This window comes from Passer domesticus, chromosome 3 (genome assembly GCF_036417665.1).
Source record: "Passer domesticus isolate bPasDom1 chromosome 3, bPasDom1.hap1, whole genome shotgun sequence".
Lineage (NCBI taxonomy): Eukaryota > Metazoa > Chordata > Aves > Passeriformes > Passeridae > Passer > Passer domesticus.
Window position 1 is genome coordinate 73170411 of NC_087476.1, and position 12740 is coordinate 73183150.

General features: G+C 34.0%; 1 protein-coding gene across 13 annotated transcripts in view; it reads left to right on the forward strand.

The window, feature by feature from the left end:
- WDR27 (WD repeat domain 27) overlaps nucleotides 1-12740 on the forward strand; it is a 177687-nt gene that overhangs the window by 17173 nt on the left and 147774 nt on the right. For 12 of the 13 annotated variants that reach the window (XR_010358958.1, XM_064413936.1, XM_064413926.1 and 9 more), the window contains exons 15-21: nucleotides 48-151; nucleotides 1266-1355; nucleotides 4278-4399; nucleotides 4999-5132; nucleotides 7510-7607; nucleotides 7912-8033; nucleotides 11892-11989. Coding sequence is in view for 12 of the 13 variants with exons in the window: in XM_064413936.1 (XP_064270006.1) it covers nucleotides 48-151; nucleotides 1266-1355; nucleotides 4278-4399; nucleotides 4999-5132; nucleotides 7510-7607; nucleotides 7912-8033; nucleotides 11892-11989 (768 nt within the window). In the remaining variant the exon portion in view is untranslated. Of the gene's footprint in view, nucleotides 1-47; nucleotides 152-1265; nucleotides 1356-4277; nucleotides 4400-4998; nucleotides 5133-7509; nucleotides 7673-7878; nucleotides 8034-11891; nucleotides 11990-12740 lie in introns of those variants that run through there. The other variant, XM_064413937.1, reaches the window with a different exon arrangement.

Here is a 12740-nt window from a genome sequence, read left to right on the forward strand (position 1 = left end):
ACTGAAATGAAGATATACTAATTTTTTTCTTTTTTCCTTCTTTGAAGTAAAAATAAAGAATATCCTTTGGAAAGTTATCCTCCAATCAAATATGAGAAAGAGATATCTGTTGCTTGTAAACCAACGCCAATTTTTTGTGTTCAATATTCTGGTGAGTATAGGCTTTATAAAAAGTGCAGTCATGTCAGAGTGCAGAAAGAAATCCAAAGTTTGTGGCGTAGTTTCTAAAGACTGGGGATTTAGTGTGGATTAATTCACAGAAAACTTTCTGGCAATACCACATACTTTGATTATAATTTTTTATCTTGCAAAAGCGTGCAAGCTGTTACTACATATGCAACAGGATTCTATTTCTGGTTTTATGTCTTGTTTCCTTTTGAATTTATTCTTTGACTTTTCCACTATTACTTGAAAATTAAAAATTCTTTCACTAAGGAATTTATTTTCTAACACATTTACTTGGTTTCATTAGGGTGTATTAAATAATTAAGTTCTGTTTCAAAATACTCATATTTCTTATATATTATTCAATTATTGTAAATTGAAATATTAAAAAAGGAATTCTCCGGTGTGATCCAAAGAGAGGCATTTTTCTTAACTGCTTTGGATAAATGACTCTTGCAATAGGTTTAGTCACTTCCAATGTAAATATGATTAAGCAGAAAGCACTTCCTAGATTAGCAGCTAAGCATTCTGTCTATAATTATGTCAACGTACACCCTGCAAGGAAAAATATTTTCAAAATATTTAAAAACTTAAATACCTGTACGTGTTTTGAGGTCAAGAACAACTTTCATCCTCATAAAAATAAAAGCAATTAGATGCAATCAGCAACTTTGCTAAAATATATTCAACCATTTCTGTTCCCTAGAGAGTTTTGCTAGTACGTTTTAAGTAAAATGTTCTTTTAGGTTGAGCAAGAAACATCTTTCTCTCTTTTTCTCTTTGTCTCTCCCACACCCATCCATGCTCACACAGGCTTAAATAGCCACAGTTTAGCAAAAATTTCAGACTTTTATTTTGAGTTAAAAAAATTTGTTATTTAGAGAATATATCAGGACAAGAAATCAGTTTGCCTACAAAATCCTACCAAATTCTGCAACACTAATTTGTGATGTTCATAAGAAATTAGTGTTAAACATATGAAATGAATATCTGGGTTTTGTTTTGTTGTAGTGACATAAATTATTTTTATGATTAAAAGAAGCAGCATATTGGCTCCTTTTTCCTTTCAGGTGTAAATCATTAAATGCTCTTCTTTATAGGGGATGGAGAGCTGCTGGCTTGTGGCCAGGCTGACAACACTGTGCTGATATTCAATTCCAATCTCACTGATGTGCATAATGTTTTTTCAGGTAAACTTATGAATTATATTATAAAAGATATGAGTTGAGTTGATGGTTGAGTTTGATCTAAAATGGCATGGATTCCACTTACATCACCCTGATAACAAGAGAGAGAAAGTATTGATGATTCAAGATGTAACATTTATTTATCTAATTGCTTAATTTTGTCGTAGAATTAAAGTGACTACCAGGTCTTCCCATTTCTCATTTTTTTGTGGGGTAAGAAGCAATCTATGATGATATATACTGAAATCTTCATCGTGATGTATAATATGTATTACAATAATTAAAGAGAAAAAATAAAGGCAATATATTGCATTAATAAAGCATGTGTGTATTGTAGCAATATGTTCTGATAGTTTATTATCCAAAAATTACTGTGATGACTTGGCAAAAGATGTGTTTGCTTTGCAACTCCAGACTTCTAGAGAATAACCATTTAAACAAAGAGGGACTATTCCTAAGAAGAAATCCAAAACTACAAAAGTATATGCATGTGTAAACATGTATGCTTGTAAATGAGTCTTAGCACCAGATTGTGTGTAAATTTCTACAGGAACAGTCTGTTAAATTTTTAGTAACTGTAAATGTTATGACTTTAAATCAGTCCTGCTGCATGTATTTTCTGTGAAAGCTCATAATGGAAAATAAAGGGTTTTTTACTATCTGACCCTAACAACTATTAAAACCAGACTAATTAAAGATATTTTAGAGAATTATTTCTAAGTAAATAATCCTGAAAACTGATTTGTGAAAACAGTTTTTCTTTTTTAGTAATTTCCATTATATTTAGTGCAAGCAGTGACATAACAGAGGCAACATTACTGATATTATCCTTCTTGTGCGAGGAAATTGATGAAAATATGTCTTGTGGCGAGACTAATGGGTCGGTTTTTTCCTACAACAGCAAGTTCTTAAGTTTTTCACTGACTTACTTCATTGATGCCTTTAATAATTTGTATATATATTTTTTTAATAATGCACAAGTCTGAAAAGAAATGTAAATCACATTCTAAAATGTATGTAGTTCTTTCCAAAAGCAAAATAAATGTTGAACTGCCAGGTAAAGTAATGCATGGGATTAGGACGACAAACCATTAGCTGCCTGCTTGTTTCATTCACATTGTTTTAATGTGTTCAGAAAACCATGCAGATTACCATGCAGTCACCTGTTTACTTTCTACTTTTGATACTCTTGTTTTAGAAGTGTCATATGTGTCATGATGTGTCGCATCATGTGAAAAACCATGATGCATTATTTGTACTTAGAGCTGCAATCAATGGCAATGTAAAATTTTCTTTTTTCAAGAAATTGAAATTGTATCTATTCTGTTAAAAAATTTCAGTTTCAAGGCAGCATTAACATCTGAATATTGCTGCTTATCAAAAGTCATGTCTCTATAAGGCAGCATCAGCAGAATGGTATAACAACAGTTTTGCTGTTAGCCTAATTTATTCAGCCTTGTTCCCTGAAGAGTTGAGTTACAGATTTAAGTAGTTTTGCATTCTTCTTCAGTGGTGACTCTTCAGGTGTCTGTGTACTGTACTGAAGTGCAGGTAATGTTGAACAGCTGTGAAGAGTTACAGCCAGCATGGCCTTTCTGAAGAAGTCTCTTTACAAAATCAGCTGCTATTCTTCTCAATGTGCTCTAGGGCTGGTGAGCCTTGAGTAATGCCTGTTTTGAATTTTACGGGGCTCTTTCAAGCCAGCTGGCATCTCTTCCACTGTGCTTTGCGACTGTGGGGCCTGGAGAGCAGAGATTCTTAAGCTCTTCGCGTGTCTCTTCCAATTTTCCAAAACTCATACTTTCCTAAAGTTTCTCAGGTTCCTTACTACTTTAGAAAACTGTTTTGTATATTCTGTTGCGGTTTTCTTTTTTTGTTTGTTTGTTTGATTGGTATTGTGTGGTTTTTTTTATTTCTTTAATGCGGATTTTTCAAGGCTTCCAAATATTTTTAGAAAATCAAAGCCTTTAAATAAATCTTTCTGTCGTGAACAAAATAACAATGATACTTACATGTGTATTTGTGCAGTACCTGTGCAGCTTTTTGGTGAAAATTCTACAGCTGTTTGGTAACTGGGAATTAAAATATCTAATTTATAATACTTTTTGTAGACATATGCCTACAAAATGAAATATGTCAGTTGCTGTGATATATTTAATAGCCTTCCTGTAATTTAAAGCAAACTATTTCTTTAATATAAAACTTATGTTGAGTAAACATAAAATGTGCACAAGAGGGCAGCATAAGAACTTTGAATGTTTTAAGGCTAGATGAAATTCATCAAACTTCATCTGACAAATTGCAATAACATACATCAAAGTCTGTAAAACTTGATCGCCATGTTCTTTTTTGATCTTTTTATCAGATTCAACATAATGTTAAATCAAATTAATAATTTTAGCTTTTGAGTATTGTTTCTGGCTTTTAAATTTCTTTCTTTGTAAGTTTACAATCTTGTTTTTAACAAGCCATTGAAGTGGCATGCTCATTTTATTTTGCCAAAAATAACTAGCTCGGTAATAAAAGGTTAATAAAAAACCCCAAAATATTTCAGCTATTTTTGATGTCTTAAGGGGTTTCCAGACCATGTTTAATATAAAATTTCATTATAATATAATACTCACATTTTTTTTCCCAATACTGAATCTTTACTTAAATTTAATATCAAGGATATTTCTTTAAAGTGCTCTCCCAATAACTTTGAAAAATTAGAGTTGGAATTATCTTTGTTCATTAATGAGGGACATTTTCCTGTGTTTTTTGGTGGAAGAAAATTTCAGTTGCTGGTTTACTGTTACCGGTTTGAATCCAACCATTTGAAACCTGTACTTAGAATGTATTTTAATGTTGTGCATAATTGTATTAAAGCAATACAAGTAACTCTAGAGAAATTTATTAATGCAAGACATTATTATTTTTTATTAGGTCATGATGGTGCAGTTAACTCTGTTGGCTGGAGTCATGACAGGAAGTGGTTAGTTTCTGCATCAGAAGATAGAACTTTAAGGGTCTGGTCAGTCTGCAATAAGGAGCCTGCCCTAATTCTGGTAACTGGAAACTTCCATTCGTTTGGACACAGAGAACACTGTTTTTTACTTTCATCTACTTCTGTTCTAAAAGCTGTGTAGAAAGAACCAATTTCTAGAGCTACTGAGTGGTGACACCCACTGATAATAATGATCTGAGTGATCTCCATTGACTCCAAAATAGGTTTTTCTCCTGATAATTTAGGAAAAGAGAAAATCAACCTTGTTAAAAAAAAAAAAAGCAACAACTAACTAAAAAAACAACTAGTGGGCATGTCTGGAAGTTTTGGTTTTATTGTTTGGTCTGTATGTAGTATTTTTATTGTCTCAGCTCTGCTTGACTTTAGTCCACTCACCCATTCAAAATGAAGTTCAGTGTATGAAGCTAGATTGTATTAGCTTCAAATGACTACAGATATACTGCCAGCTAATTTAAGCAGAATGAAATTTTTTTTTTTTTTGAGAGTAATAGATGTCAAAAATAAGAAGGGCTACTATGTAGAGTTTAACCTCCTGGCCTATGATCAGGATGACAGGGAGGCTCTGCCTTGACACGAGGAATCTCATACAAAAAATGTTTATGTTTGAATCCATTCTTAACAAATTCCTTTATGTCTTAGGGTAAAGAGAAGTTCCATAAGACTGCATGCTTTGCACAGTTTTATTTTATAGATACATTTATATTGCTGTGTTGTGGAGCTGAATTTCATTTATTAAGTTTCCATCTAGACACAACCAAGGATGACCTAAAACGGTGAGTTCCTTTCTCATTAACAGACCACTGAAAGTTCTTCTACAGTTTGATCTGTGATTTTGTGTGTCGTAAGGTGAGCTGAGGGGGCAAAAATATTACAGAAGATAAAAAACTGAACAAATGGTAAAAGCTATTTCCAAAATGTCTTTGTTTTGAATGGAAGAACAAGAAGAATTAGGGCTACAACACTGTAGTCTTAGTTGGCATTTTGAATGGTATGTCCTGTCTGTTGATGATATTAAACAGTATTGGACTGAATCCTTAGATGAGAAAAGCTGGTCTATATTCTTCCTCTGTTTCCTAGGTAGTTTTACTGCTGCGCAGAAAAATATACTAAGCACAAGCTTAAATATGTTTAGGAGTAGGAGTGCTTTCCTTGGTTGAGGTATGAACCTGGTATGTGGAACTTCACTGAAATGTTAAATGGTCGGACAGAATTATGTCATTGTTTTCTTCCATAATCTGCTTACCTAGTTTGTTTTACTTGTTAATTCTTAGTTTATGGGCATATTAATAAACCAATAAAACGGTAATCCAAATTGCTACATAAACTTCAATTTCGAAGAGAGAAGAATAAATGTACAGTGTCCAGCTCAGTGTGCCATACTACCTGTTTGAATTTTAAATGAGTTGCACTTTGAATTGAAGATATATAGGACATGTAGCAAATGCATTGTGTCAAAAAAAAAATTCTGAAATATGATAAAATTCCTCTTTTTTTTGTTAATAATGGTTACTCTTCTATATCCCCCCTCTATTACTTTAGTTCAGTTTTCTCATAACTTGCATTTGATGAATTTTATCTCCGTTTACTGTTGGTTGATTTGCTTTCTATGTGAAATTCTACCTGTACCATGCCCTGTGAGGTATTTACCTGTGTAGCAGTCTGCAGTGTAGAAGCAAGGTACTTCAGCCAATTCAAACAATTGTTCTTGCATTTGGGAAAAACAACTGTTTTAATCAGCCTCTTTCAGCAGGGTAAATTGGATCAGAGGAAACTTCATACAGCCTTCATTAGATTGTAGCTATTTTATCAGTCAGCTTATTTAAAGTTAGCTTGGGTAGATTTATCCAAAAATAGAGATAAATCATTTGCTCTTGAAATCTAGTGCAGTTTATTTTCCAGTTTATTTGAATAAAGGACTTGTGGAAATTACAAAAGGTTCTTGGATTAAATTGCAAAACACTGTATATTATCTTCTGCTTCACCATCACTGCTAAAGTGGTTCTGATGTCCATCTGAAAAGTGCATCAGATCATTGTTAGAGAATAACAACAAAAAGCAAAAACCAAGTCACTGAGCATTTTTCTTTTGAACAGATCTGGCTTACAACCGTATTGCTTTTAGTCAAATGAAAAGTTTTGCAAACTTTTAGCATTGTTGGAAAGAAACAGTAATGATTCCTACAGCACATCATGCATGGACTTTTGCACTTTCATTAGAAAGACATGCTAAAATGCAAGTATAATATTTAATACACAGGTATTATTTTAACTCTGTGCAGACAGTGTCCAGCAATGGCTAAAACCCTGGTGTGTTACCAATGCTGTTTCGATCTCAAGTCTAAAACACCACACCATAAAAGCCACTATGAAGAAAATTATCTCCATCCCAACCAGACTTAGTACAGTTGTTATTCTGTATTCCTTAGGTGACTCCTATGAAATCACGCTTTTCTTGCTCCTCATATCCATATCCATGGAGTTTTGTTTTCTGTTTACTATAAGAACAGATCCATCTTGCCTATGAAGATATATTTCAGTAAACAGAAAGTTCTAATTATATTGAATTACAACACAGTTTTGTGTTGTCTAATAAAAATGTCTAAAGCCATTTGAAAGGTTTTGGCATGTTTGCCACCTTTGCATGGAGCTGGCAGGTAACCCACAGGGCCTTAAAGAGTTTTGTGTATGTTGGGAAGCAAAATTTCTTTGGCAGTCTGTGATCAGCCCCTTATTCCTTTCTTGTCTAAGTGGAAATTTTTCTTTCCTCACTGTTTCTTCCTCATTTTCTTCCTGATTGCCCTAACATCAGCACATTAAATGCTGCACTGAAACCAGTGGCATATCTGCTTTCTGAATATAGGTACTTGACAGACTTTAATCTCTTCAACATTTTCAGTATACATACAGTATACGGTGTTTAATGTTGATGGACAATCAGCCTTCTATATATGAATATCATGGGTTTTTTCATCCAAATGAGTTTGTTTACCGAGTTTTTAACAGAGTTCAACAATAAGGCAAAATAACTGTCACTTTAATTTTTAATTATGAAAGAAAGCATTTTGATTTGTGGTTCCAGTGGGAGTTTACTGGTGACTAAAAATCATAACTAATTTCATTAACACTAGCATTCATTTGATATCCTTTGCAGATACAAACAAAGGAGTGTTTGCAAATTGGTACAGAAATTTCCCATGACTTCAGCAATGGCGATTACTAGCCTTTCAGCAGTAAATGAGTTCTATTCTTGTATCCTTTGTATTTCTTATTTTCTTTGTAGTTCTTTGGACTTAATGACATGTACATCAGCTAAGGTAAGTAGCATTTGATTATTTACTACTCCTTTTCTATTAGAGTAAAAAACTTGTAATTTTTTGTGATGTTGGACATCATCATTAGACATAAATTTTTAGTGCTGTAAGATTTTTGGTGTTGCTCATAGTGCAATAAATACAACAGAGTTTATATATGTATTTATTTATCTGTATTTTTATCCATCTATATGCTTTTGTTCCTTTAGATAAGTTTAACTTTAACACAGAGAACTGTACAGATATTGTACTTACAGCTGGCAGCAACCGAGCATTGGAAGTTTTCGACCTCAATGCAGGCTGCAGCACAGCAGTGATACAGGAAGCTCATGTTAGAGCAGTCCATCAAATTTGCCAAAATAAGGTATATACTTTATTGATTTTATTTGTAGTACCACTACCGCATCATTAACAAAGAAATCAGAAGCTAAAAGTAGAATTGATAGTAATCAGTAAATATTTATATGTTGGAGAGCATGGGCAAGAACATGAGTCTGTGTGTGATAGGTCCATACAGATTTCATTTGTTCTCTAGTGTAAAGGAGGGAGCAGTGAGATTGATTGAATGATCTTGCTGTTAGAGAAGTGTTTATTATCTTTTGCCTTACTTGTGCTAGACTGTGATACTGTAGTTCAACAGGAATTTTTCCTTATGTAAGTGTTCTCTTCTGAAGTTCAATCTGACACTATGTGATTTATTCTGAAACTTTGGAAACAGCAACCAAAAAAAAATTTCTCAGTACTACAAAAGAATAGATGACTTAAAACCCCTCATCCTTGCTCTTCATTTTTTTTTCCTTGAAGACTGATTGTAGTTTTTGTAGTTTTTATGGTAGCATATGTTCTGGAATGCCTGCTGTGTTAGGTCTGGTTGAATGTGGTGCTTCATTCCCAGTTGGAAAGTTCTTGCTTCTGTGGGTTTAAAACAGTCCTTGTTGTTACTGTTGTGGAACTCTTTGTGGGTTTTCCTTATAGATGAGATCTGGTAAAACACTTAAAATTGTGCTAACTATTTCAGTACTGTTTGTAACACATATAGGCTTAAAGTTCTGGCTTTTCTTTTTGCTAGATCAGCTTGGTGCCTTCAGGTTATTTAATCAAGAAAAACTCTAAAGCTGTGGGCAGGTACTTGGGGTAAAAAACCTAGATGTATGTGGTATAGCAAAGGAAACTGACCGTTTTGGGGGACAATTATACATCAAGGTTCTCTATTTTTTTTCAGTTATATAAAACTAGTACTTTAGATAAGTCAGTAGGAAAATTACACATCAACTATTTTATTGCATTGGATAGTTTAAAGTTATTAGAGCAAATTAGACTTATAAAATGTGCAGAATGCTGTGTGCAAACTACATCCTGTTTAAAGTATGAAACACACTGGAATCTAAGGTTCTCTAGTTATGAGGCATGATTCAATGGAAACAAACCTGTGGAGAGAAACAGTTCATGCTGCAGTGCCTATACCCCAAAATTGATGAAGGCTTTCCTTTGGACTATTCCTAGTCTCATTGTGTGGACTAAATACTCATTTGTGATTGCAGTATGTATATTCTTGAAGTGCATTTTCTAGTTTAGATTCATGCAAATCAGTTCTCATGTTCCAAGACTGTTTTGTGATTCCACTTGGATAATCATTAAGTGGGCATAATCATAAAATTTATTCTTTAAATGAATAAAAAAACAAATGTATTTTGAGGGTCATGGGAGATGACAGGGAAAGTATGTACCAATTAAATATTGGAGAAACCTGTTAGCAAATTATAAAGTACATAGGGTGTCCTGGAAACCTAGATGATCAACATGACATTCTCTTATTTTTGATTTTAGACAAAAACAGCTGAAGCAAGTATATTTGTTGTGTAATGACTTTGATTTTAAATTTTTATTTTAATCTGTTCTAGAGATTGTTTGCAATTGCCAGTGTCTGTGAAATTCATCTCAGCCTTCAGTGCTTTGATTAAGCTTGTTATCACAGTCTGGTGCTTTTTATACTCACTTTTAAGAGACATAGTAAAATGAATTGATTGACATGTCAAAATCATCTTCCCGTCTTAGAGTTTAGGAATACCTGGGATATCGAAATAGATGGAAATTTGAGATCAGACCACAAAGATTCAGAGCTTTAGTGTTAATAATGCATTTGTAATGGTGCAAAATGTATTCTTTGAACAGAAAACTGTCATTATGAGCCACAAATATTTGGATGGTATTATGTTCTGCTAGCACAGTTATAGAGTACACTCATTTTAACGGAAACAGCAAAATTTTCAATTTTCTGTTCAGACACTTTGTTTCGAAGTTCATTGGTCCATTAGTTAAGAAGTCTACTTGATGTGAAGTCTGAAAAATGGAATGGGTAACTCTGAAGTTTCAGTCAGTTAATTTTTTCCTAACCATAGTTACAATGTTGGCAAAAGTATAAGATCACCAGAAGGTACAGAGTGCTTTCTGATATGTCTATTGATATATGCCTTTAGCATAAGCCAGCTGCACTCCTTCGATGACATAAATGGTGTTCATAAGGAATTAGTGAAGGAAAGCGAGATTCTGTAGAGTCCTATCCTCCTTGAGGCCAAATTTTATGTGAAGGTTGCAATGTAGTTAATCTAGAGAGAAGCTGAGAAGGGATTGCAGTGGTGGATGAGGAGGCTGATGGGGCAGAAGAAAGAGATTTGTGTATCAGAATGAAATCATACTTTCAAGAGTGTGTGGGATTTTGCTTTTTGCATCAGATTATCATAAATTGATGGACTATAGAAAGAAAGTGGTAAATAAAATTCAGCTTGCATATTATCCCAACTAGTATATATTTTCTTGTCTTCTATATCAATATTCAGAAGCAAATATAGTTTGAAGATACAAGTATATGTATTAATAAAGTATATTGCTGACAAATTTTCAGCGCAGAGAAGGAACAAATGGATTGCACTTCTTATTTTTAGTTTTTTCCTGTATTCTGTGTATTCTATAGTAAAGGAGTAATGCACAAAGTAAATGTGTATGTGTCTGTAGAACTTTTTGTTTTGGACTCTTGTGACCAGTGCTGGCTGAAGCAAGGGATGGCAAGCAAATATTTCAAAAGTACAGAAAGGGTGCTCAGTAACTTTTAATGAGTACTGTCCTTCGCATTACTCTTTTTTTTATAGTTATACAGAGCTAATATGAGAATGTATGGACTTTGTTGGGAAATGTGTTGCATAGTACATTTTAATTCATCTCTTAGAGCAAGCTATGCACCAGGTTTCATAATGAATAGAGGATTCCTGGCAGTCAAATACCGATTGCAGGAAATTACCTTGAGGTTTCTGTGGTGTATTCAGCCAAATCAAGAAAGTAAATGGTAAGGAAAGGAAAGAAAGTGTTTTAACTGTTTCAGCTTGGTTCCCTGAAGAAAGAAGTTTTTAGCCAGCAAAAAGGCTGGGATTTGCCAATGTGGATGTTAAAATATCAGAGGTTTAAAACTGGATTTAATTATTTAAAAGTATGAAGCCAAAATTAGTCTTGTGATGAATTAATGCAATTGCTACTGAAGTCAGTGGAAATTGGACACTTAGCCCAGGGCTAACAATGTCTTATAATTAATTGTTGAATTGTTTTCTCCTTCCCTTTCACTGCCAGTGTTTTCTTCCCTAAACATCTCGTAATGTCTTGTGCAATCACAAAAAGGTCTTCCCCTGCTTCACATGATGGATCCCATAGCCTGATTTTAGTAATCCCCATCAGTCTGTGAGATGCCCCAGACAGCCTGTCTCACTGACTGTCCTGGTGGGTGTCACCCCTGGACCAAAGGGCTCATGGCTGTCCTGGGACTGCACTGAAAGGAGCTGAGGCCATGCTCCATTTCTCTGACTGGATTATGGGACTTCCTCTACATGCTCTTTGCATGCTCTTCCTCTTTGCTACTTTGCATGTGTGCAGACATGGTTTTTTTTCACATAATCTACCAAATATTTACTGTTTATTTCTTAGATGGAATAAATTATCCACTGAGAGGGTTATGGGTCACTGGACTGGATTCCCCAGGGAAGTGGTCCCAACACCAAGCTTGTCAGAGTTCAAGGAGCATCTGGACAATGCTCTTAATCATATGGCATAATTCTGCAAGGAGGAGGGAGTTGGACTTGATGATTCCTATGGATCTCTTCCATCTCAAGGTTCTGTGATTCTATGAATAATTAATGCCATGAGAATAGTTACCTGAAACTGATTTATTGTTTTACAGGGATCATCCTTCAGCACTCAGCAACCTGAAGCTTACAACCTTTTCCTGACCACAGCTGCAGGTGACGGCATCAAACTGTGGGATTTAAGAACACTGAGGTAAGAATGAATTAGGTACCTTGGAATAAAAAGCTATGCTTTATCTTTATTTATTGCTCTCATATATCAGTAGAAATTTCAATGTGGAATCTGAGCTATAGGTTAATTGAACTTTACTAGCTTTTACAGACCAAACAAAGTGCTCATTCCTCAATTATAGTTAGTTATGTTGAAGCCATTAAATATTTAGGATTTATCACCTATGTTTACCCTCATTTGTAGATCTAATTGTATATATATATAATGATGCCCTAAACTGAATGCTAATTGTATTTCCAAACCAGCATGCCATTACTGCAAAAAGAAGTAAAATCTATGATCTGTCTTTTAAAATATAAGCCAATTGCAACAACATTTTTATAAACCATGTATGTAGTGTTATATATTTGCATGATACATTACCATAAACTCAGAATTAAATGCTACACTGTTTATAAACATCTTTCAGTTTTGGGAAAGCCTTGGGACAAATGAATAGAACGTCAAGGAGGGAACATTGCTCAGGAAAAGTAATACCTGGGGCAAGCTCTGTTGTGGAGACCAAAATAAGTATGTTTAAAAGGAAAGGGGATTGGGCAGGAGGATGTTTAAGCTTTAAAGAATAATTTCCTACTTGCTTTCTGTGTATGTAAAGATGTCTATGGAAAGATGTCATATAATTTTTCTAGTACTGAATTTCCTATTTGGGCAATGCTTAATGAGCCTTTTGTTTATTTCCATCTTTCTGTAGTAAGAATGCATTAAATCTGTA